The following is a 27,836-nucleotide window of genomic DNA, read 5'->3' as shown; positions in this document are numbered from 1 at the left end:
AAAAATTTAAATTTTGACAGAATTCTGTAACAGCAAATAGTCAAAATCTGATGTTATCTCAGGCATTAGCAGCAAGGGACAAAATGGCACCCTAACAAAAGCATAACTAAGCATATCTGAAGAAATGGTTGTTGACAGCAAGTTAGAACTACATCTTTATCAAACTGGTTCATAAATGTCATGTATACCTATTTCAAGTTCAATTTAAGGATACTTTCTCAGCACCCTCAAAAATGTGGTTTGTATTAGATTTGCACAGTTTAAAAGAGGGAAACATTAACTTAAATGTGTCTTGCCAATTACCCAACAGTTTGTTTGCTCAGGTATCACCCTCTTGTACAAAAGCTCAACTCTCTTAAAAATGATCACCTCGAGACTATTTCAGGTGACCTGTTCCTATAGCTCTTGCAAAATTATATAGAAGAAATTATTTTTGGGGCTTATTCATTCAATTCTCAGCATAGCAGATTAGAAGTTCCCCAACAGACAACCACTCTGTGTTTCCTCCCCTCAGAAGGGCAGCTGGAGTAGTGTGATTCCCTCAGTCAGTGAAACAGTTCACGCCTCAACATAAGATCAAGCATGACAAAACTGTGCTAAAAAATGCTTTCTGCATGACCAGAAATTTGGAATTTCCACAGGATTGTTCCTATTTCAGAATGTTAGACAAGGGGGTGGGGGAGTAATAAAAATATACACTAAGGCAGAAGAAAAGACAATACAACACTATACTAACAGAAGAGCATGTTAGGTATTATTCTGTGTGACAGCAGTGCAGAAATGCCAAGGCTCTTATATTTTCCCTCCATATATCTGGGCCTGATTTGTGCAAATATATAAAGCCAGTTATGATACTGATGTAACAAGTTACAAGTCTTAGGGGAAAGAAGGTGCCCTGTTTGGTTCAGTTTTTAGCATCCTGAATTTTAAGGTTCTGGCACATAACAAGAGATTTCTCTGAATTATCTGCATCTAGAAGAAAAAAAAGAATCTTTTGAAAATCTGGCAGGATGCTTGCATAGGGAAACACAGCTCGAGGGAAAACAAACAAGGAGTATTTATAAAACATTATTGTTTTTCACATTGGCAAGACAGAAGACAACTCTGAGAAGCCTAAAAAGATACCAAACGCTCAAGTTGGCAACCTCAAGAGACATTTTGTTCAGATTTTCATCTTCCCTCGGCTCTACCACATAGGTTAAAGGCCTGAACAGGTCCCAGGTTAAGGGAATGCAGAATGAACATGAGCACTGTGCATTTCCTGAACAGTTCAGTCTATTTAACTGTATTTCACTGAGAAGAACAGAGAGAGAACATCCCTGAGACCCACAGAGCAGAGACTAGGGAAGATGGAGACAGACCAACCTCTCCCAAGGTTGGCTTACAGGGCTCAGCTCAGCCAAGCTCCCCTGACCTGGCTGCAGACTCCCCACCACTGCTGGAGGCAGCATCAGCCCCACTGCCACAGGCTCCCTTCCCACTCCGGCTGCTCTGCTTTCCGTGCCCGCAGCATGGGAACAGAAGGCTGAGCAGTGAAGGGATCCAGGTGAGGGAAGCTCCATCAGCATTGCCTTTGGACCTTACTTAATGCCAGGATTCTTGCCTACTCGCTGAAAAAGGGAAAAAGAAAGACTGGTATCAAGAATAACTTTAAGGCAGGAACAGTTGAACTCTGCATAGCAGCTCACAGGCTTACAGCTCAGCATGATACCCACCATACAGTGAGAAACTGAAACTATGAAACTGTCTGAAACTAAGAAATTCATTTCTCTCCTTGCTCGCCTATCAGCTATATGGAAATAATTCAGCCATTTTCTACAGAACAAACATGAAGCATGGGCTCCAATTAAGAATTTAGATTACTTTAATCCTTTGAAGAGCTCTGGAAGAGAAGGAATCTTTAAAACATCTTTTAGGCTTTAATAAAATACAGTTCTGACTGAAGCACGATGTTAGTGTACAATTAAGACTCCCTTTTGTTCTGCACTTTCTTTTTCTTATAGAAAATGATATAATCCCACAAAAGAAGCGATAAAAGGCAGCTAAGAAACCTTACCAAGTTGCAAAGAATTCTTAATTTTTTATTTTTTTTTTAATAAAAACCTTTAAAGGCAGGGTCCAAGATTCTTTTGTTATAAGATAAAATATTAATTTAATAATTCCTTATCTCACTATAAGCAAGAAAAAGCAGTTTATACTTCCAGATTAAGCAATCTTACTGAATTTTAAAACTCAAACTGAATTATCAAAACTACATAGAATCAAGCTTCCAACTGCAGCTGCTTTGATTGTACTGCCTCTTTGGTTACTCTTGAAGTTAAACTGACTCTCTTTAAGAGAGAGAAGTTTTTCTACCAGTATCATTAAATACACACACACACATGCATATATGACCAAGATTAAAAATGTAAGCCTTTTAAGTTTACTCTGGAAATTTTATGTCATTCTGTGTCAAGCCAATTACCGTGGCCTGCAGTGTCAATAACAAAACATCACTAGGACCAGCAAGGAAACACTGAGACAGATAGAAACACCAATGACACTTTCTAGCTCACTTGGAGAAGCAAAAAGACCACCCATATTTCAAGTTAGCCAAAGCCTCTTAAACTTGGAAAGCTCTGCTCTCCAGGCTTTCAATGAGTATGTAATGCATACAAATAAACCCACAGAGAGGAATCTACATGCCAAGCTACATCCATAAACATGTGTATGCACACATGTACACACAGCCATTTCCACAAAAAGCTTTAAATTCTATAGGAATTATAGACAGGAAACTAATGTACCTTCCTATGTGGACAGTCTTACCCTAAGCAAGTGTGTCCATACAATAGAACATTTATCACTATGACTTTCCTCATACAGACAAGCTTTAAGATGGATAATCAGGATGGCATTGCAATTGTCCCATTGATACTTTAAGTCATATTAAAAAAATCTCTCTGAGTACATACAAGCTTCAGCTCACTGTAGGGGAAAAAAAACCTTTTAGCCCATGTGGATTTTCATTTTTACCTAAAGTTTTGCAAAACTGTAACCATTACCTTCATCAAAGTCTGCATCATCTTCTGTATGCTGAGGGAAAGGGAAGCAATTGGTGATTTCAAGTCTGTCATCCACCACAAGACCCAGCAGCACTCCTTGGACCACTTCATTCCCCTGTCCTTCTTCTTGGTAATGTTTAATAATCTTTAACACAACCTAGAATACAAGACAAGAAAATCATAATATGCAGTGCATTTTTTTTTGCCCTAAACTACATTTCTAGACTTCTAAATTTGTTGAAATGTTGCACAGATTAGAGCTGCAAACCAAGTGAGCTACCAGCTTAAACACCAGCAATTTTAATACAGGTTGAGGAATAGACAGCCATCCTAATATTGTAGGAGAATAAAAAAGACCATTAAATGAACCATCAAAATGCAGTTCTAAACCAATTTTCTGAAACACCATTCTAAAATGAAATATTGATCGTTTTTACTTTACCTTCTTGCTGTTAGCTTTTAACAGTATCTTGCAGCACCAATAAGCTCCCTCTTGAGGGAAACACTGCACAAGAAACTAACAAAAACACCTTGAGTAACTATGCAAAAACTGGTGGTTTTGTAAAAGGTGCAGACCACATCAAATTTCAGTTGCATTAACCTTCAAAATTACACCTCACTGCAGTTTTACTTCAGATGACAGTTCAATTTATAAGTTGTGAGCTGTGTCATAGGGTATTTTAAAAAAAATCAATGATAAAACAACAAAAAGACAGACAAATTACTCATAATATTTTGAACAATGTAGCTTGCACTTCCTTCCTTTAATCTGAACTCTACAATGAATTATTCTCATGAGATGATATTGTAAATTGGAACAGTATGAACAAAACCATTCAAAATAGTCAGTCATTTACTAGCAACATTTTACACTCAAATAACATTTTATGCTCAACAAGAAGAACTAGAATAAGGTAAGACACCAACCACAAACACAGGCTTGAAAGAACTTACACTTTGCCCATGTTTGTTACACGTAAGTGGGGTTTAGTTCACTAAACCCTAATCCATCCATTCAAAACACAACAGAAAATGTCTGATGATTGTTTTAATTAAGATAATACTACCTTAATGTCTGCTGGCAAACAGACTGCTTTAACAGATTTCCCCTCAACCATTCGGGGAACAGATTTTTTATAAATACTGGTATTTAGTGAACATTCTACAGAGGAGGGGATAAGGAAATTTTAAGCTCATACTTGCACATGAGAAACGTATATTTGTCCCTAGCTTTCTCCTTGGTTGATCAGCAAATGTCACAATTTTTAAAACACCATTAATGTATTAAAGCATCACAATACAAGTTAAATGGAAGAAAAGGGAGACTAGAATAGAAATTCTTTACAAGTCCACTGCCTTCTTTGGCTAAAATGGGGAAAATAAGAGCTTCATATACAGCCTGCTTGGGGCCAGGGCAGGGGGATAGAACTGAAAAGAAACACCTCTTTCCGACTAAGGTGGATGTAAGTATCAAACTGGACTAACACCCACTCATTCCTTGTTTATTCACAGTATCACTCACTTGTGCCTCCTCTTGCATCTAGATACACTTGCATCCACTCAATCATGGGTAGAAAACACTATTTCACCCCAATACACATTCATGTCTGTCACTCAAGTCTTTTGCCACCACACCTTTTTATCCAATTTGTTAAAACAGGTCTACAGACCAGAAAGACAGAAAGATACTCTGGTTATATACATCTCATTTCACAGGCAAATAGTAAGGAAATTAAGATCAGTGGGCAGTGAAGCAGAATTTAACAGTGATGAAAGCAGTACAGCAAACACCAGACTGAGATCACCTGGATGTAGAAGATGAATGTACCACAGAGTCAGCACATAAATAATATTCAACTTGTATTTAGTGTAAAGTTCAGGTTTATCATACACCTGCCATAAGCTCTGTCTTCCACAGTCAAGGAATCCATAACTAACCTGCCAGATCACAGCACAGCAAGCTGCCTCCTATAAAATTATTCTCAGCATCTTTACAATCTTGTAAGCTTCACCTTTTCCAGTTTTTCTCATTTGCTGCTGAGCTCTCTATGCACACTCACTGTCCCTACTACTGGGAATACTATTTGCCTTTTTGATTTCACTCCAAGAGCATTTGTGATATGATGCCAATTTTACTGCAGCGTTTCTGATGATAATTACTCGCAGAAAGCAGCCACAATTGAAACAAGCATGGGTTGTTACAGAGTATCAATGATTTTTCAAGGAGAGGAAAACCAGGATTTCAAAACTCCTAAATGCTAACCAAATACTCCAATTTACAATTAAATCATTACATAAGTCTGCAGTTTTTGATCTCTAGCCTGAAGACCATAGCAGACACTATCCAGGGAGATACAGACCCCAGGGATTTAGGCCTACCTGCAACCTTGTTTTATAACAGAGTCTGAGAAAGGGAGCAGAGAAGGTCACTAAATTTCATGTTTATGACTGCACTGGAGAATACATTAGCTACCAAAATAATTTATAAAAAGATGCATCTGATGACACACGCTCTGAAATTCAGATTGAAAAACCTGCCATCAAAATACTACCCTAACACCAAGCAGGAAATCTGCACTGAAACTGGTGTTTCAGTACTAAAAAAAGACCTTCAGGTGTAAAGTGAAACTATTTCTCTAGTGATAACAAGACCAGTTTCAAACACTAAAAATGTCATGGCCATTTGTTTGCTAGTCTAGATACAGCAGGAAGAGCTGACCACTATACAAACAATGCCATGACATCTGATACTTCATATTGAGTAAACCATATATATCCCAAAAAAAAGAGCATTAACCTGTATCTAGACATTTCGGGGGGAGGGGGGAGGGGGAAGCTCTGGAACAGAATCAGAACAGTTTTATTGGTCTGAAAACACATGTAAGAAATATTAATATACATAATGCAAGTAACACAACCCATTGAGAAATATGAATTTTTTTCAAATGACACCACAAACACCAATACAACCCATCTTTCATTCAATGCTGATTCCCCTTCCAAACAGTATATATAATCTCCATCCATCTATTCCTCTAATAATACATATTGCCTCTTTGTACAAAGTATAATTGCTTTTAAATACCCTTAGACCCTTCACTGCTACACACCATTAACAGTAACCAAACCACATTTCAACTGTTATTTTTATTTCAGTAATGCAGCTGGGCAGACAGGAAAGGTTATGTCCTCAAGAAGAAAATATATCAAGTAACAAAAAACCCCAGATTTCTAAATTTTAATACCCCAAACACAAGTCAGTAATTGCATGCAGCATGATTTAGTAAATTGACATATAAGGAATATTCAGGTACATAACAACACTTTAGAAAAGGATATACAAGTAACTCCTACATAAAACTCAAGAGTCCCCCAGCCTTGTAAATTTAGTATTCAAAATACCAAAGCATTTTAATCACTTGGAGTAGCCACTTGTCAGATTTTAATTGCCATTAATCCTTAAAAAAAACTTGCAGTTCAGCAGTGCTCCTAATCTCCAGATCTTCAAAGCACTGCTCCAACATTAAGAGTGAAGTCATACTACAAAAAAAAAAAAAAAAAGCGCCATTCTGAACCTATTAAGAACATCAAAGATACATATTTTAACTGTATAAGGCCAAATTTTAACTTTGGCAACAACCCGACATCATGGTTGTTAATTTCCAAAGTTTTACCTCATTACAGAACTACGTGTAACATGAACCCTCAACTGAAGCCTGGTGAGCATTTGGGGGTCCTGGGGAGATCCTACTGTAGGGGCACGAACATGCCAAGATGCACATTTCTACATTTCTCTATGGGAAACAACAGCAAATCAAAGCACTGAGGACTCATTTAGGACTGTGTTCCAGAGAGCTAAATGTCACCACATTGCAAACAGATTTCCAGTACCTGTGTCATGTCTTACACATGCGAAATGAAATGAGAGAGCTGCTGTTAGCCCACTGGATACATGATGTGACACGCTGATGTACCATCTTAAATCAAGTATTTAAATCTTTTTAAATGCTTAACATTTTTTGCCACCCCAGAAAGCTTTGTGGGCACAACCACTAGCACCAGCTGTCAGCATCTGGGGAGAGGGTGACAAGAGAGTCTAAATAACACCCTGTTATGTTTTCAAACCGAACATAACTGACATGGGCATCCATGTGGAAGGTGCCCTGACACTCACATCCTCCCAGTATTTAACACCAGTGAAACTGTGATCAACATTTAGCTTGGCAAAAGGGTCTTGAAAGCTATCACTGATAATAATGTCTGATATATTTTGAATAAATCCATACCACACAATGAGACTTCTCCATGAATTCTTGAAACTCAAACCACAAACTTTTATACTTAAGTGTTACAGCATGAGCAATTTTACTTAAAATTCCAGTATAAGCCAAGTTCAAGAGAGAACTGATAATGCAGTTTTGTGAATGGATCCATCTCAGCTGTCATTACTAACAAGACTCATGCAATTGAGTTTGACTTGAGCTAACCTCCAAGATGCCTAGAATCAACATCTACCTGATACACAAAAAATGCATATATGCCCCTTCTGGAAAGAAAGTTGAACTGTTTAGCAATTAATATCCACGTGAAGACACACCAAATTTTACATATCAAATTTTTCACTAATTTAGTGGCCCTCTCTCCTTCCCCAGGTCACGCTACACCAAAAGCAAATCTACAACTGGTGTTGTGCTGAAACTTAAACAATTAGCTATGCAAAAATGAAATTTAATCAAATAGTTCTGAAATCCTCAAGTAAGCATGGAATGGTTTTGTTTAATAAACAAAGACTTGGAAAAAAAATACAAAAAAACCCAGATCTAGTGAAACATGGACCATGCTAACATTTTTTATAGTTCTAGATGAGGTTTTTACACACGACAGATAAGTGCTTATCCTATGCTGACAAAAGACAAGTTCTGGAAACCGACCAAGCAAAAACTTGCCTTGAGTTGATCTGTCTCCTGGCTACAGCACCACTTGATAAGACAGTAACAGAAAGACTCAATTTTCCTGCCAGGAGAAAAGGAACTCTGAAGTAAATTAAAGATACCATTGCAACGATTAAGAGTAAGAAAACATATGTCTAATACACATAACACTCTCCTCCAGATGATTAAGGAGACAGATGTTTACAGACACTCCACAGAAATGGGGTCTAGAAAGCATTGTGACAGATAACACGTGAAAAGCACAAAATCAACAGGTTGATACCCTGGTCTCATAGGTGTTGGATATGAACAAGAATAAAGCCGTGGCATGAGGTCAACACCAAGCTGAGTGGTGCAGTTGACAGACCTGAAGGACAGGACGCCATCCAGAGGGGCCTGGACAAATTCGAGAAGTGGGCTCATGGGAATCTTATGAGGTTTAACAAGACCAGGTGCAAGGTGCTGCACCTGGGTCAGGGCAACCCCCAGTATAAAAACAGGCTGGGGATGAACAGATTGAGAGCAGCTCTGCCGAGCAGGACTTAGGGGTGCTGGTGGATGAGAGGTTGGACATGAGCAGGCAAGGTGCACTCACAGCCCAGAAAGCCAATCATGTCCTGGGCTGCATCCAAAGCAGCGTGGGCAGCAGGGCGAGGGAGAGGATTCTGCCCCTCTACTCCCCTGTCGTGATTCCCCACCTGCAGTGCTGTATCCAGGCCCAGAGTCCCAGCACAAGAGGGACACAGACGTGTCACCATGTTGACTAGATGGATGGAGCACCTCTCCTGTGAGGAAAGGCTGAGAGAACTGGGTTTGTTCAGCCTGAAAAAAGAGACACATGAAAGTTGGAGAGGGACCTTTTAGAAGAGCACATAGTAACAGAACAAGAGGAAATGGCTTCAAACTGACAGAAGAGTAGGTCTAGATTAGATATTAGGAAAAATTCTTCACTGTGAGAGCGGTGAGGCACTGGAACATGATGCCCAGAGATGCTGTGGATGCCCCATCCCTGGAGGTTCAGTGCCAGGTTGGACAGGGCTCTGAGTAATCTGGTGTAGTAAAAGGTGTCCCTGCCCACGGCAGAGGGGTTGAAACCAGATGATCCTTGAGGTCCCTTCCAACCCAAACCATTCTATGAAACTGAAGATTAGAGGTGAAACTTATTTTAGATGTTATAGTAATCTTGAGAAATTTGACAATCTCCACTGACAAACACCAAATTCACCTAAATGCATATTCTAGTTCATCTGCAGAGATCTTCAAATTTTTCTAGATTCTCTTATTCAACAGTGCTGCATTTTTTACCATTCCTGACATGGCAGAGGTCTAAACATTTATTCTTTTCCTCTTCATGTTTAACTTCATAATAAAAACTCTTAAAACCATTGGACAAATTTTATTTCAGGAGAAGTGATAAAAGAAAAAAAACCCTAAAAAAAAAAAAATGTTTTCCATTAAGACCTTCAACATCTTAAAGTAATTGTTTTGTCAGATATCTTCAGTCCTAACTACGATTGGTGGCCAAAAAAAAAGGTATTTTAATTCCCTGAAAATAATCAGAAAGATACTTAATCTGAACATTCTGTCCAAAAATCTAAGGCCAAAAGGACAAGACTGAGTAGACTTGAAAAGCAAGGTAACTTCAGAAAAATGTTGTTTTGAACAGCAGCTTCAGAAATAACAAGCCTTAGCCCTCACTGTTCTGTCTAGCAAGCGTAACAGTCATCTTTTGGACAGAAGGCCTCGAACGCCCCACAATATTTTACCTTTATCTTGACTTGCTAGAGCCTAAACACCAACATTTATAAAGCCTTTGAAAATATAGTTCTTGGAATAGTAAGCTCACATTTTATGTCACTCAACAGCTAATTCAACACCAGATGTTAAAATCTTATTTCTGAACTTGACAGAAATTTGGGGCTTAAAAACAGTAATTATATAGGAGGCATAAGAGAATGACTTGTGCCATTTCATACTATCTCAAGCGGGTGCAAATATCAAAATCTCCTCTTGGCACAAGTGGAACTTTCTCAGAGCTGAGCCTAAATTCACCAACTATGAACAATGCATACTGATCTGAGGTGGTTCTTGAGCAGAGGTTGTTACATGTATTTTCATACTGAAATTATAAAGTATAGGAGTGGAGTCTGTTGATTTTATCTCATGGAGGTCCTCAGTACCAAATGATTTTGGAAATTCATGTTAAAATGAATGAAAAATAGTCCATCTTGAACTATGGGGGGCATGTTATATGCTTCTATTTGAATATTTTTGAGTATTAGGAAGCGTATGAGAAGCATTCAAACCTTTTTGTTCCCTGGGTGACTTATTACATCACTTGGTACAGCACCTGCTTAGTTCGTAAACCTCAAGATTTCAGATGACTTAACTACAAAAGGGGACATCAGTAACCTTGCTGCTCCACAACATGCAGGAGGTTGAAGAAAACTACTGAAATCGTATCAGATTATTGATTTAACAAATATTTTCTGCCTACTACTTCTTGGTTTAGGAACCATTTCATTCTGTAATTATAGGAATCTAGATGGTTTTCCATATTACCTCTTGCTTGTAACCAACTAACTCACACTAACTAGCCATCTAACACTTTCCTACGGTGTTTGGTTGGGTTTTTTCCCATTAGGACAAATCAGGTGATAATATCCACACATAGCCTTAAGCCAGATATAACACACCTTGCCACTTTATCTCAGTAAGCAGCTGATTCAAAGCACAGTTCTAAGTCAGTGACAGACCAAGAAGCATTTCATCACTTCTTCCTGAACATTAACTGCTTATGTGCACTTATGTTTGGGGCATGGCTAGAAAAACTGTACCTTGCTTACCCCAAAGCTCAGTCTAGAAAAAGCAGACATTCAGTTCACTTTTCACTTTCTGTAATTCTCTTGCACAAATTCTGTGCTCAGCAGCACATTCAAAGCAAACTGAATGCAAAGCTTCAACTACCACCAGGAAATGCCCCACAGAAAATACTTGGTCAAGTACCCACTCCTTCAGTTGCTTTCTCTCTCTTTTTAAAAAGAACTACTTCCAAACTGCTGTGATTCAAGAGCTCCAGAATTTCCCTCAAGCAAGAGGGAAATCCACCTATGAGGATGCAGAGGGCCTTCCCCTACATCCATACAGCCTCCCTGCCCCTTTCAACAGTCCCAGGCCTCCAGAAAAGGTGGTCATTCTCAGAGTGCAAGTCCAGATTCACTACAGACATTGCCAAGTGATAGACACAGACACTATTTACTGGAAGCACACTCAGCTGCTGTACACATGGGTTAGCTGCTCACCCCTTCTGTTACTAAAGACACAGGTATTAAAAAAAAAAAAAAAACCAGCCTATAAAAAGCCTATAAAAAAAAGCTACTCCAAATTATAAAAATCACTGATTTTGTATCGAACCAGACACAGAACAAGAAACAAACAATTTCTTAATACCTAGAAGTAAAATTGGTAAATACCTTATCTAAAATATAAAATGGAAAGGACAAACTGAGACTAACAGGTAGGTGGGATTCAGCCTGAAGAACTGAAACAGTACAGACACTGAGCCTGTTTCTGTACAAGTACCACATTAGAAGGGAGGTTACTAGGTTTTGGTTAGAGGTATGTTGGTTTTTCATAGGCTATGTTTTTCCTTGACTCTGCCAGGAACCTGCATTCATCAGCTAATGTCTTGTAGGTACCATGAAATATCTGCTTAAGTCATTTATTTACCCATGTCCAAGTGAGCTGCTTGTTCTTGCAAAGGGAGGAAGTTAAACACAAATGGCAGTACATCAAAGGAAAAACTAATTAAACTGCGGAGAAAAGCAAAGTTTATTAAAACATAGGAAAATACTGAACGTTCATCGAGGTGTGTTTTATCAAATAGACCCCAATCTCTTCCTGATTTTTGTCCCACTATATTTTGGGGTTCTTTTATACTTCACAGCAGTTCTGATTAAAAACCATCCCCATGGTTAATCACAAGCCATTAGTCCACTTAAATACTGCCTCAATGTAAGTAAAAATGCACCATTACGCTTATGTATTTAAATTCTCCATTGCTGTGTTCACACACCGGTATAATGTATTTCTCTGCAATACAAAGTTTCATAACACATTTCACAGTACGTGCATTCATGCACATTCCCATGGAAACCGTCAGGGCCACAGGCACTGTAGAATCGCTTCCTTGTAGAAACATTTCTGTAAGGCAGCCCCAGGACCTCAATCCTGCAGTGGCAGGGCATTAGATGTTATTAGCACACTGTCAGGAGGCAGTGATAGGGTTGTAATAATATTAACATCCAAAATTCTGCTGGTTACAAGTGGGATGGAGCATTTCCCCAGGACTACTTCGTATATTATTTCTCCTATTTCCCAAATCTCACTGAACTCAAATCTTTTGAAAACACTCAGTACTCCAGGCAATTTTTGTAAATTGCCAATACAATTTATATTTATTATTTTTAATGAATTCAATACCTAACCATCATTTCAAGAATGAAAGTTGATGAATACACTCCTTCAGAGCACAACATATGGAAACTATACAGAAGCAGTAGAGGCAGGCACAGTTTCAACATTTTCTGCTCGAAACACCAGAGCCCTGCGCTCACACTTCACCACACAGTCGAGACATATGTTCTGTCTATTAGTGAATCACCATCCTTCAACCATTCATGGTGCTCACTGAGCTGGGAGAGTATTTGCAAGTATAAGGTTTTCTCTTCAGCATCAACCTCTAGCAGCTTCCTATAAAAAGATTTAAAGATGACAGCCAAAAGCAGCAGTAGTAACTTCATTTAGCAGCCTATTCTTTAATCAGATTGTGCCAGACTGTTACCATTTTGAAGCTAAAAACTGTAAGATAGTTACCCTTACCTATTTGACCATCAAAAATTAGTAAAATAGGGCAGACCTAGATGGGAAGCAGGGAGTGGGGGCTTATCTGAGACTACTGATCTTCTTCAAAAACCATACCCTGCACAACAAAACTAGACTATATATAATATACTATTTAAGGGTGTGTCTTTAAAGCACAACTTCCATATGCATTCAACAGATGCTTCCAAGTAACCAGTAAAATCCCTACCGGACACGACTTCCATGTCATTTTAATAATTTATAACCTTTTACACAACAATCTTTTCCACATTGAAGCACTCAATGCCTTTCTGGCAAACACTTAGTTATGTGCTAAGGCAATAGAGACAGATCATCCCAGTAAAAGTCAGTGCAATCCGCCTGGACAGAGTCTCAGTTTTCCTGAGAAAAAAGTGTAAAACTGAGAAAAAAAACCACACTAAACATAAGCATCAGTGATTGCTGGTAAGTTTCAGCTTCCCAATCTTTCAAACAGAGATCTGCCACATGAAAATCCCTTCCAGAAGAGTTCCACTTCTAATAGCAGCTACCGTGACAGTGAGAATAAAAACAACCATTCTAATTTTATCACTGAGAAAGCCAATGGAGAAGGCAGCACAGCTTTCAAATTGTTCCCAAGGACTGATGACAGCTGCAGTAAATACCCTATGTGTCATCTAAGGTTTAAAAAGCTCTAAAACAGTTTTTTCTTTTTGCATTGATAGTAATATAATAATAAAAAAACCCTGAGTCCTAAGTGCTCAAAACTCAACCCTATATTGCTGAAGGATTTTGTCAGAATTCTTCCCCAGGTACACATAAAAGCCCCCAAATATTGGCAAGTGATTTGCACCTCCACGATTCTAAACACTAAAGAACACTTGCCTAACAGGAAGAGCTATGTACAGTGCTTACTGCACAGATATGGATGGAACAGGAATGACACCCAGCAAACAGACTATAAAGCAGGATACAAAGTGTGAACAGAACAAAGGTAAAGACTGACAAGTCTCATATGCTCAAAGCAACATCCTAGCACTCATTTTCCAGAAAACCTCCAAATATTTATAAAAGAGAATTAGCCTGTCACTGCATGCATACAGCAAAATTCAGGTGCATCATCAAATTCCAGTCTGAAGAGTATATAAGTCTTTGTATTAACTTTAAAATTTGATTAAGCCAAAAGAAATTAATAAAATGCTTATCTGAAATAAATGTTCATATATAAGTCATTCAAAAAGATTCCTACATTTATGCTTACATAACCTTGTGTATGCACATTACAAAAGACATTATCAAACTTAAGTTCCATTGTCATGATTTTAGATCACTGAAAAGTTTTAAAAATACTAACGAGAGTATTTATTATACAAGCCTGATTTTTTTTCCTTTTTTTTCATTTAGTACACTAACAACATGTTTACTTTTCATTAAGCTGATGCCATTCTGTGACGTGGTAACTCAGTCAAACTGCTAAGCACTGTTGCAAAGCCAGTACCACATCTCTGCAATCTTAATGCTGTCAGAAGACTAAAAAGAATATGAAAGAACAGCATAGTCAAAGCTGTACCATCACTGAGAACATATTTTGAGTTTGTATGTAAATATGGAAAAACAGCACGCAAAGTAACCATATCCAAAAATATCCAAATTCAAATAAAATATCCAAAAACAAGAGGCTTGATCCTCCTCCTACAAGGCCTTCCATAAGGTCTGTAAGGTTTAATTAAAAGGTGGAAGAAACAGTCCTAGGATGGAATAGGGTATAGAAGTTGTTCACTTCATACACACCACCAAAGGCCTTTCAGTATCTGTACCTGCTGATTTTCTCCCCGTGGCCTCCTGTACCACATACACTTCCCTCAACTACACCATGCTGTACATCAGCTGCAAAGGTCTAATTCTCTCACAATAAACTGAAAACCAAAGGAGAACATTTAACAAGGTTTCAGTGTGCAAGAGGACATAATTCACTGCCTCAGCAAAAAAGCCAGCACTTGTCACCTCCCCACTCATAGAGTCAAAGTTAACACCTACATAGGACACAAAGGTAATGCTTATTACCTGCTGTGTTTCAGATATAATATTTTCATCACTAAAATGTAGGAAATTATTTGAAACATATTTGGTAGAAATACTCTTTTCCTCGGTATTAACACAATTAAACAGAAATCACAAGAGCACAATTTACTGCTTTCACAGAAGCTGTACATGCACAATTACCACAAAAGAGACCAGCCTGATATGCACATGAGAGGGACAAAACATAACAAGAAGTTTAACTCTTAACGACAGCACTGTAGAGGGCAACACATTATTTCTCCTTGCACTGAGCAAAAAAAGAAAAGCCTGTTTTGAAAAGATTTTCCCCTTAAAGTCTTGAAGTGTAACACTGCTCAACACATTTAAGCCACCTCCACATTTAGATTAACTCCTTTTGTCAGCACACCAGTTTCACGGTATGAAGCGATACCAGATGTTCTGGTTTTAAATGCCTCACTTGAGTACACTTACCATGACACTTATGAGATGCTGAGTGCACCACTGCACTCTTACAAATCATATAAAGTTTGTGCTCTGTTAGCAAGTATACCTGCTATCCCCTGACAAAATCTGCGTCTTCACACCATCACAATGTGGGTACTTTACCCACTGCGGTTTAAGAAATCTTAACTAAGCCTGAAAAGTGTTACATTCCAAAGAAGTTCTTGCCCTTTCAACTTACCAGCACACAACAATGCTTTCTCTTCTGAATTTAAGCACAGATTATATGTCAGAAGTTCCCCTCTGGGTTAGACTCATGCAACTCATTGTACATGAAGATTAATAGCATATAAAACAAAGCACCTCTGTCTTCTCTATGCTTCAAGGTATCCATGAATACATCAAGCCAGTATTCAGTTCACACACTAACTCTCAGAGTCAGCATAATCTGATCTAATTTTTTAGGGAAACAGGTCAAGGAAAAGTCAACTAGATTAAACTTCAACTTAAAATTCCATTTTAACTCCTTTGGAGGACACACAAGACACAGTACAGTGTGAAGGACATTATATCCTAAAATCCTGTTCTACAGCTCTGCAATGTCAAGAAAGTGTACAGAGAACAGCAGGCAGAACACAGTCTGTGCATTCTTCAAAAAGGGTAAAGGAGAAGGGGAAAAAAAAAAAGCACAAGAAATGCTAGGAAAGGCACAATATTTAAAATTTAAGAAATGTCAAGAGATTTTTAGCCAGTTTGATACAGGCTTCACTGGTACTAAAAATTACTCAAATAGAATGGATATCGATTGTTTCCTTTCCTCGAGTGTCAGAAGTTATAATTTTAAAAAATGCTTAAGCAAACATTTGCAAGATGAGTCTCAAAAACTGATTTTAAGAAACCACGGTATCTTATTTCATTTACTATGATCAAACATATTTCACTAAAGGGCTCCTCACCCAAGAAGCTAACTAGGCTTTCCCTATCCCTAGCTGGGAATACAGTCCAGTTCGCCCTACATCTTTAGGGTAAAAATGGCTCGTAATAAGAAAACAAAGCACAAGCAACTTAAGTATCACAATTATGAGTACAGTAACTATTGAAAAAGAAGTCAATAATGATGTTAGGGTGTTTTTAAAAAGGTAGACTAACACATTCTTACCTATATTTTTATAAATAAATAAATAAATAAATAAACAAAGCCTCTACATACCACAGATAAGAATACAAAGCACTGGGCACACTGCACCATCCCCAAAACAGGGATGATGCAATGAAGCTTAAAGTAACAATCTTTCATTAAATCAGTCATATCTGACACAAGAGAAATATCTGCACTACAGCCACACTGGTGCTGGAGGTGCACAAATGCAGACAAGGCCTACAACTTCTAACCATCTTCTTGAGATATTTATGTTTTAGCTAATGTATGTTTGCATTTAATATAAATAAACTTACAAAGGTATTTTAACTTAAGCTCTACACAAAATTTAAGGACACCTAAGTATATATTCAAATACTCACAGAATTAGGTAGCAGGAACAAATACCACCTGGCATTAGAAGCTCATCCTGAGTATTAACATAGAATCATAGAACAGCTGGGGTTGGAAGGGACCTTAAAGATCATCTTGTTCCAACCCCTCTGCTGTGGACAGGGACACCTCGCACTGGACCAGGCTGCTGAGAGCTCCATCCAGCATGGCCTGGAACGCTTCCAGGGATGGGGCAGCCACAACTGCTCTGGCCTCCAAGCAACATCTCAGGGTTTGATGGCCTACAGATTCAGGTATCCCTCACCCACTGTTACCCATGAAGGCTTCTGCTGGAAGCTCTAGCAATACCCATTAACTACACAATGGCAATTTGTTACCAGCATTAAGGTTTTCCACATTAGCAGTTATGAAGATAAAGGAATAGAAATCTATAGTCATTTTGAGAAGCCTATGTAACTTTTGCTACTTTCTACACCATGTTAAAATTTTGTGCAATGGACATAAGTGTAAAAAGAAATCATATGTAGCGGTTTAATAAAAAAGGAACCATCAGTCCCATTAATGAAATTATAAAAACAATGCACATATTAATGCTTTAGCATAAATACCATGAAATTAAGGGTCCAGTTATATCATTATGTGTGTCAGCCAACACTGTTCTCCAAAAGCACTACTGGATGTCATTTTTTGAATGTAAACATAAATGCGAAGATAGGATTTTTAAAAAAATCATATTACTGCCTAAGAATTTAGTTGGATGAGAAATTTTTCGTTTACTTTTACCTTCCTTCCCAGAATAACCTCATGCAGATTTGCAGAGAATGAAACACCTTTCTAGTAACAACATAATGTCTTGGGACTACTCTGAAGGTAAATGTGATTAATGAAAAACACTTATTTGGCCAAGCAGCCAACACACTCACCCTGCTAAAAGATTCCCATCTCCCATCCCACAGCTGTTATGTTCCCAAAAGAAAGTTTCCATATATTCATTATCTACATACTAGCAGTCAGACACGATCCACAATTCACCGCATGGAGTACTGGTGTTTTCGGATATTAGTTCAATTTCTGAGTTACATAGGCTTTCATGCTCATCTAGTAAAAATGTTATTCACCCTGCCTGATCTCACATCTCTGAGCGATACACCAGTTCATCTCTGCCCTCACAGTTTTCTATCTTGCCTGATATCCTTACTGAAATTGTGAGAACTACAGAAATATACCAAGGAGGCCCTTGGTAAGAGTAATTTTAGATGGTGCAGTAGGGGTAGAAGTTACACTAGAAAAGCATTCTAGAAAAGTCTCCAAGCTTTGACAGAAATTCAGAATCTTCAGTTAACCTGAAAATCTCCTTCCATTCAGAGAAATAATTATTTCTTATATTCTAAAATCCATCATCTAACAGTTTGAAATATATTACACCTTACTGAAAGAAAAGACTATAAGGTCAGCAAACCAAATTTGATTAATTTCAGCAGCTGAATTACTAAAAATACAGTTCCCACTAAAGAATTTCTAGAAATACAACAAACCAGAGACCAGCAACACCTCTTGCACATAAAAAGGGTAAGTAAATTATGGCATTGCTTTACATATATTTCAGACAGAATGTTATAATCACAGAAGCACAGAATTTTTAAGGTTGGAAAAGATGTCTAAGATCACCAAGTCCAGCTGTCACCACATTACCACCACCATGTTCACTATTAAACCTTTTCCCTTAATGCCACCCCTACACACTTTTTGAACACTTTGAGGGATGGAGATTCCACCACTTTCCTGGGCAGCCTGTTCCAATGCTTAACCACCCTTTCAGGGAAGAAATTTTTCCTGATGTCCAACACGACCCTCCCCTGGCACAACTTGAGGCCATTTCCTCTTGTCCTAACATCTGTTGTCTGGGACAAGAGACCGACCCCTACCTGGCTACAGCCTCCTTTCAGGTACCTGTAGAGAGGGATGAAGTCTCTCCTCAGCTTCTTTTTCTCCAGGCTGAACACCCCAAGCTCTCTCAGTTGCTCCTCATAAGATCTGTGCTGCAGACCCTTCATCAGCTCCATTCCCCTTCTCTGGACACGCTCTAGCCCCTCAATGTCCTTCTTGTAGTGAGAGGCCTAGAACTGCACACTGAATTTGAGGTGTGGCCTCACCAGTGCCAAGTACAAGGGGACAGTCACTGCCCAGGTCCTGCTGGCCACACTGTTTCTGATACAAGCCAGGATGTGATTGGCCCTCTCGGCCATCTGGGCACACGCAGGCTCATGTTCACTGGCTGTCAACCAGCACCCCCAGCTCCTTTTCCTCTGAGCAGCTTTCCAGGCACTTTCCCAAGCCTGTTCACTACCGTGAGCACAGGTTTTCTTTGGGCCACTTGTGTGGAGAAAACATGACAGACTCTATTCAAATTTGTACAACAGGAAGCAAAGGCAACGTGATGTAATGCAGTGCACCCATCATCTGATCTTTTTGTCAGCATGGCCAAAAACAAATACATGAAATCTTACATCTCATCTGAAAAAAAAAGCACATTGTAAATGTGAACTTCTGGAGGGTTTCACTCTGCACTTTTTAATTCCTTAGAAAGACTAGACAACCTACACTGCAACCTGTTTTCACTGTAAGTTTATTCATTAAGCAGACAATTTTTCTGATGCACTGCTGTATCAACCAAAGCTCCATGTAAAAAAACTAAACACATAGGATACTTTGTTGAACAAACACAAGCTGAATTAGCCCAATTGCTTCATGATGGCACAAGTCAGTGATGTAGTAGGACTTTCCACAATATGCAACCAAATGCATGTTATCCCTTAGAACTGCACGTATTCTTATAATAATGGCCAGTCTTCGCGAGCGAAGATCCGGGGAAGGTCTTTACACCTTCCAGCCTGTGCATTGGATTTTTTAGGTGAGACACAGTGTGCGCGGAACTGAGCCCACCCTTTAATCCTAAGGTTCGTCTGCCGGGGCCAAGCGAGCTTGGACGGTGGCAGCGAGGTCCTTAGGACGTAGGTGGGTTGCCTTTAAGGGCTAACGAGCCCCACCTACCCGGGAGTGGCCCTGACCGGGAATCGACGTATTCTTATATACGCTACACTTCCCTACTTACTAGGGATGAGTTAAACACAGTGATCTCTAGAACAAGCACAGGATGCCACTACTAATTTTTATTACTAAATATGCCCAAAGCAGATCATAATATTCCTTAAAAGGAACAGCAGAGATCTTTCTGTTTATTGTGCGGTTCACACTGCAAGACACATTCAAGTCAATCATTCAGAATATAACTGGTTCCAAAAAGAGAGGACATCAAACATGGCTTATTTAACAACATCAGTGGCTCTGGACCCACACGCAATCAGTGTCTTTTCCTGTGTTGTAAAAGCAGCTGGGTAGAGTCCATTTCCTTTGATGCTGTAGTCATTCCTGCACTCCTACACTGGGTGAAAAACAACACCCACTTTTGCTTATTGTGCCTTACAAAAGGCATTCCTTATTCAAAACTGCCAATATAACTGTATGCACAGATAATTTCTGTCTGTTATACATTTCTCAAAAATTAATCAGAAAACAATATAATGTTCTAGGTATCAAAACCAAAAAAAAATTACTTGAATAATAGCACTAGTATTTCAAGAAGTTACGTGAGTTTAGCCCATCTTACTAGTTAGGATTTCATTGTTTGTTGTTATTCTTGATATGGGGGCACTCCTAAATTTATTATTTTGTTACCTGAAAAGCTGCACTTGATCTAAATCCAAATTATACCATATGTAATGAAATAAGAAATTAAGCAGATTAGAATAAGAAGTTAACTCTGGGATCTCATACTGTACCAAATTTTAAAAGGAGACCCAAAAGTAGGTATTGCTGCATCACTATGTGCTATGTCTTAAGGTAACATCCTTCACTACAAATACTGGAGACTTTATACTTTATTATTCCTCTGAAATAACAAGCTTTCTAAACATACTTTCACATTCTCACATACAGAGAAGACTGATGCATCTTCTATTTTGCATTCACAGACCCAAAAGCAACCTATCTACCAGGCCTTTGCTTTCCAAGCAGTCCCATTTGAAAGATTAATTGTGCCACTGCCAAGAGATGAGGCACCGGTGAAGAGGAGATCCCTAACTTCCCTCATGCCCTCCAGAAGTCACTGCCAGCCTCACCAAGTAATCACCTCAAAGTGACTGATGAAGTCTTGTTACTTTGTGAGAGCATAGTGGAATATTAGGACCATTTGAGCAGAATTTCAGTAAGATACTTGAAGGACTTGCAACAGAAGCCCCTCTGTTTACAAAGCAAGCAAATTTATACCAACATGTCTCTCCCTCACAGGTGTCTTGGAAGTTTATGAACCATGCTGTCATGTGTCCTGAGAACACTGTGTAAGACACATCTCCAGCAGGTGGGAAGGTGAAAGCTTCCACCTCCCTCTGTAAGATTCAATGCGAGAGGCACCAGGTACCACTGAGCTGCACCAGGAGAACACACAAGGAAAAGGGGGGGAAAAAAGCATGAAACAGAAAGTACTCAAAGGCATTGCTGAACTGTAAGGAGACCATCAGGGCCATTCACAGTCGATCTGAGCCAACAGCAGATCACAAAGCGGATTATATATCTGATAGAAAACAGTTTTTAAACACCTGTTCTCTTTATTTCATTAAAGCAGGAACAAAATAAATCAAATTTAACAGCTGTTATCAAAGTCCAAAACTGATAAAACAGCTTTTACACCCACAGAAATGGAATTAAGGCTACAACCTGTATCCTGATCTTAACTATTCCCCTTTTCACTGTTCTCTTCAACTTGCTAATAAACAGCCACACACCCACACTGTCTGTCTGGCACCGGCCTGAGCAGGAGCAGTCTGACATCCACTGCTGGATTTTTAGGGCATTTCAGACTCAGTTCTCACCACTCTGTGAAAATGCTCCGTGCACCAAAGCCACGGACACACAAACAGCTGGACAGGACAGTGCAGAAAACTACAGTTCAAGTTTTCTCTTTCACAAGACCTACTCTATACAAATACATTATTCTTCCTCTTCCCAGATATTTATTCCACAGTGGAACTACAGGACAAGGGCTGAGACTTTCCGTAATGCCAAGCAGGCTTCAAAGCTTTCCTCAAAACTACAATATGCCTTCTGAACGATAAGGACCCCAATCCTCTCCTTCCTGCTTCAGCTGCACAGTGTTCTGCTGACATTCGGCAAAGACAGTGAAGTAATAAATGGTGCTTCTACCCTTCAGAAGTAACTTTTCTGTGTCATTAATGGTATTACCAGCTGATAAGACACGAACCAACACAAGAGGCAGCAGCAAAGCCGAGAATCAGCTTTAGGAGATGCTCTTCTACTCCAGGCCTGCATGGATTGTCTCTATCAGGATGGCTCCGTTCTCTGCTCCGTCCCTCCAACCCCCCAGGTTATTTTATTTCTCATTAAGCAAGCCCTGGCAGGGACGGCAAAAAGCACAACGGGGAGGGAAAAGCCCGCCGTGCTTGTCACCTCGGACACCTGAGCAGCTTTCCGAGTGCGTGGTGAGTATGAGAGTGAAAGGAGGAACCGGCAAACGCGGGCACGGGGGCGGCGGAGCTGAGGGATGAGAGAGGGCATTTAAAGGCAATTTAATTTACTCTCTGCCCCGGCCCAGCCATCGCTCGCACCCGGCGGGAGCCGCTCCCTGCCCTGGGAAGAGCTGGGGGAGCCCGGCACGGGAGGCTCCGCAGGAGGACGAAGCCGCTCCTGCCCTTCAGGCCGCCCCGGTGCCGGCACCGCCCCACGGATCGGACCCGCCGGCGGCTCCGCGTGGCCTGCCCGCCCCCCCCGCGGCGGCCCCGGCCCTCCGCTCACCAGCCCGTCGATCTGCACTTGCTTGACGGCCGCGTCCCCCGCGGCCGCGGCTTTGCCCTTGCCCTTGGTGGCGCCGAAGCCGCCGCCGGCAGCGCCCGGGCCCTCCTTGCGCGACGCCATCGCTGCCCGCACGGCCGGAAAGGGAAACGCGGCACGCGGGAAGCGGCCGAGCGGCCGGGGCGGTGCGCGAGGAAACGGCCCCGGGCGGGAACCAGGCCCTGACTCCGTGGGCCCGGGGACAGCCGTGCCCTGCGCCTTCCTGCCCACGGGATAACGGGATGGTTTGGGCTGGAAAACAGCTCCGGGATCATCGAGTCCCACCTGTGACCGATCACCGCCGTATCAAATAGACCATGGCGCCAAGTGCCATGTCCAGTCTTTCCTTAAACATCTCCAGGGACAGTGATTCCACCACCTGCCTGGGCAGCCCATTCCAGTGTTTAACAACCATTGCTGAAAATTCTTCTTGATGTTCAACGTGAACCCCCCTGGTGCAGCTTGAGGCCATTTCCTCTCATCCTGTCACTTGTTACCTGGAGAAGAGACCAACAACCCCCCTGGCAAGAGCCTCCTTTCAGGCAGTTCTGGAGAGCAGTGAGGTCTCCCCGGAGCCTCCTCTTCTCCCCCTGAACACCCCCAGCTCCCTCAGCTGCTCATGGCACTTGTGCTCCGGACCCTTCGCCAGCTCTGTTGCCCTTCTCTGGACACACTCCAGCCCCTCAATGTCCTTCCTGTAGCGAAGGCCCCAAAACTGGACACAGGATTTGAGGCCTCACCAGTGCCGGGTACAAGTGTGAAAAATTGAGGAACTGGTTTTATTCCAAGCAAATTAAAATGAACAGAGGGTACTAACAAAAGAACTATTTCTGTATATTTACTAACTTATAGGCGTACCATGGAGACTGTAAGGTGAAGGGTCCTATCTGTACCTCTCACCAGGGATCTTTCGTGGCCGGGAACAGGGAACAAATTATGAATAAAAATGTATTCCTCTGTGCCATGTGGATACACAGAGAGACCCTCCATGCCTTGCAATGTGGAGATGATGCAAGACCCCCCTGTACGAGCCCAGGGGAGGTATGTTACAACCAGCCAAAAGGTAACACCCACTTCCAAAGCAGAGAAATTACCTTTTAAGGCAATAAACGGACAGTAAATGAATATTCAACAACTGATACCAAAGGGTACAAAAAAGCGCGGTTTTCAAACAGCACTGTGCTCTTTGTTTGATTCAAAGGTGCACCCAGCACTAAAATGGGTACCTAAGCGCTGTAATAAAAATCTTTTCCTATATTTCTTTGTCCTGCAGGTATTTTTGCTGTCTTCAAAATTCCAAAGAAAAAGTAACTTATAACACAAGGGGATGGTCTGAACATTAGACACAAATCCCTGAACTACCAACCACTTGTTCAATTCCCAGGAGTGAGTTTGTGTTGTAGTAAAAGTTAACTCTTGGACTTGCTTTGCTGCTCTATTTTGTTTGAGGTTTTTTGTTTTGTTTTTTTCCTTTTAATATTTCAAACCTTACCCACTTTTCTGAAAAATGCAATGGGCTATGAAAGGCAGCTCTACCAGACCCCCCCAAAGCTGTCTAGACACTATGCCAAATAAGTGACCTCATAAAAATCTACCTTTTCAACAATGTAATTGACACTAATTTTTAACTATGAGAGGGGAACATATTTCCTAAGACCAATATGAAGATGTATCTGCATTTTCCAGCAGACACAGGCCCAGCATTTGCGTGTTCCTATAAAATAACTCTAACATCACTTAGAATATTCCCTACCAGCTGCCTACATTGGTGCTGAAACAAATTCAAGAAAAGACTCTAGTTTAATAATCATCCCAGCAAGAGAAATCATATCCTAAATGCCATTGATATCACTGAGTAGACCTGAATTGACTTTAACAAGAAACCTGGACCCCCAGCTTTGCTAAGAACACCTTGTGAAAGATGTCTAAAGTAGGGTGAGATGAATCCCACTTTACATTTTCCATTTGGGGCAAAAGCTCTTAAATGGAGATTGAAGAGAAAGTTTAGAATGGCAGGATCACTGAGGTCAAACATGCCTTGTGCCCCAAAGAGACTGATCGCATGTGCAGCAGGTGTTGGTCCACAAGCAGTTTGTAGAGAGGCTGATGCAAGAACTACCCCGAGTTTCAGGGCAGTTTGCTGTGGCCAGCGAGCTCAGCCATCACGTAGGTGTTGCAAATTAGAGTCCTGCCCTCAGCAGGTTTCCATGACTGAAGATTGCACTCCCACTGGCATTGCCTTTTGAAGTTTTTTCTAGAGAACGAAATTGTTTAATTCAATATTATTATTATTTCACTGTGCTGTTATATTCACATGCATATCCAGTTTTAATTTACAAATGTGATCAAATAGTTTTAATTAAAGAAAACTAAGATTAGAAAATAGTATTATGGTAATATAGTAGTTTTCAGCTCCAGTCCATGGACTGCTGGAGATCTGTGGCCTACTTCAAAGCTGCTGTTGAAGAGTATTTAAATAGAAAAATATACCTTCTGTCATTAAATGCACAGTGCTTTACCACTGGCATATTCTTAGGGATCTAAAAGGGAATTAAAGCTCCTGGGATAAGACAAATGTGATGCATTACTCCTGCCTATCAAGTTTTTGAACAGAAAGTCAATGTAATTTAAAAAGGATAAGAAAAAAAAAAACAAGTAGCTGCAGCACAGAACATCAGCATGTTCAAAGAGGTTGCTGTGGGCACCCAAAATAGCCCTATTCAAGGGACTGGCATAGGGCTTACACTACTTAATGCACTGCTAGAATAATTCAGTCAATTTGGTTAATTATGATTAACATGAGAAATGAAACACAAATATCAGCTTTCTACTTTGCAGAACTCACCAGATCACTGGAGGCAAGAGGCCATAAAAATTTTCACCATTGAAAATACTGAATCCTTGAAAAGGAGGCCATGAAAAGGATGTCAGACTGAAAAATTTTAGTAACATTGCCCAAGCTGCTCAGGAAAACCACTGAACAAAAGACTTCCATCACAAAATACATTAGAAAATGCAAGTACTGCACAATCTCCATTAATCATTTTTAAATTATACTCTAAATTTAAAAGACAGCTGGAACCAACCAGAACCTTTTTATTCCCCCGTCCTGTTTAAGTAAAAACCTTGGTGAAACTGAGATGTGTCATCTCCCCCCACAGCACCTCTGTACCATATCAGGGCTATGAGCAGAACTAGAGCGGCTAAATGGAAATTATCTGATTAGGGTTCAAAGATATAATCCCTTCCAAATCATCAGACTGACTTTACCTTAAGGGCTAAACCAACTTGAATTTCATTTGTGTATGCTGCAGGCTAAGACCATGCAACAGAGAAGGGCTAACCTGCAATGACTTGTTACCACTTGGTAAATGGGTCATGTCTGAATTCTGTGTTTTTCTTTCCTACCCTTTCAGCAATTCCAAGTATTTCTAAGCATAATGAATACTTTAATTTCATTATCACAAAGTGTAAAGGAATAGGGAAGAATCACTCAGTCTGTACTTGTACTGAGACACAAAAACACCCCAAATACAAACTTGCACTAATAACTACAGTTGCCTAAACCAACATAATTATGTAAAAATAAAAAAAAAAAAAAGAGAAAAAAAGAAAAAAAGTTTTCAGTAAAATACTCTCCAAAACTCAGTGGCAAAAGATTCCCCTAGCACAAAATGAAAATTGCCATATAATATCTTGAAGCCTTACAGAAGTTCAGTAAAGCTCCATTTTCTGAAGGGGTGAGGTATCCAGGCTTAAGCTTTCAAACATCATGAAACACAGGTATGTGGCACAAATTCATAGGAATACATTGGTGACCTTTCTTGGCGTGCCATCATAGGAAACGTACCTACAGCCAGTGTGCTGCTTAAAAATGAAATCACAATCTAACATCTTTTATGCATAAAGTAAGGCTTGTATTTGGGAGAAGTGTAGTAAATTTAAGGCTGCATCTAATCCCTACGTACAAGCAAAAAGCTAATTCTACATAATTCTATGCATGTCCTGCTCCTTTTGAAATCCCTTTCTTATTCACAGGACACCTTTTGATAATCACCTGTCATTTACATACCACTCTCATGTCCCATAGGGGGAGTGAAAATCCTAATGACAAGAGGTCCCTCTGTGTATCTGTGGTGGGTTGACCCTGGCCAGCAGCCACCCACCCAGCCTCACTGCCCTCCATCAGGATGGGGGAGGAAACAGAAGGATGGCAAGAATACTTGTGAATTGCATTTCCAAAGCCATGAGACAGACAAGATCTCTCAAATGCTCAATTTTTTCTTTCCTTTGTTCCCCCTACCCCGGTCCCCAAAAGGGGTGTTAGAAGACCTCAGGTCTCCCCAGCAGATGCAGCTTTGCCAGGTGTGTGCTGTTGTAACTCTGTAGAACCTGTAGCTGCAGTTGCACTGAGTGCTATGCACAGGCAATTCCAAATGCCGACTCCAGCCTCAGGAAGCAGCATCGTGTATAAGCCTTGTGTAATTCAGGGGTTTCGGTTATTTGTGTTCTGCTGACCACAGCAATTTAAGACTCAAGGAAATGAAATATCCCTGGGCTACCAACCCATGCTAAGGAAGGTTCTCCCTGATAAATGAGGCTGCTTTCCACACCCACTGTGTTCAGATACCACTGACCCCCAACTGTGACCCACCGAAGTCAGGCCCTTTGCATACCTATTTCTGCAGCATCAACAACATTTTCTTTCACTGCTAAATAGTCACCTTCTGAAATGTAAGATATTCATCCAATGCTTACTACTTTCCACAGAGTAGCTCAATGGGAAAATTTAAGATCAGGCTAGATAAATGCATGGGCATTTTGTGTCAAAGAATTTTTAAGTACTATTATTTCTCATGAGGCTAATTGTGATCGTAGAAGTTATTGGTACCAATACAGAAATCTATTCCACATTTTGTTCTAATTTTCTTCAAGAGAATCAATGTGAAGAAATTGGTTTTATTGGCTTTTTTTATTTGAAATAGGAAATGGAAAGTAATAAGGTGCAGGAGTGATAGAAAAATGGTAAAAGTGGGAACTGCAGCAGCATAGAAACCCCCAGGGACAAACATCAAATGCAATAAAGCAACTACGGGACCAGAATCTAAACTTTGAAAA

General features: G+C 40.1%; 1 protein-coding gene across 1 annotated transcript in view; it reads right to left on the bottom strand.

Moving 5' to 3' along the window:
* EIF3H (eukaryotic translation initiation factor 3 subunit H) overlaps nt 1–22,845 on the bottom strand; it is a 90,415-nt gene extending 67,570 nt beyond the window's left edge. The window contains exons 1-2 of the mRNA XM_050305844.1: nt 22,683–22,845; nt 3,045–3,201 (exon numbers count right to left, since the gene is read on the bottom strand). Coding sequence (XP_050161801.1) covers nt 3,045–3,201; nt 22,683–22,802 — 277 coding nt within the window. The 5' untranslated portion in view covers nt 22,803–22,845. The remainder of the gene's footprint in view (nt 1–3,044; nt 3,202–22,682) is intronic.
* Between the last annotated feature and the right edge of the window lie 4,991 nt (nt 22,846–27,836).

Source organism: Myiozetetes cayanensis, unplaced genomic scaffold (assembly GCF_022539395.1).
Source record: "Myiozetetes cayanensis isolate MyiCay16 unplaced genomic scaffold, myiCay2020 scf1, whole genome shotgun sequence".
NCBI lineage: Eukaryota > Metazoa > Chordata > Aves > Passeriformes > Tyrannidae > Myiozetetes > Myiozetetes cayanensis.
Note: the sequence above shows the minus strand (reverse complement) of the source record. Positions and strands in the feature narration are given on the sequence as shown.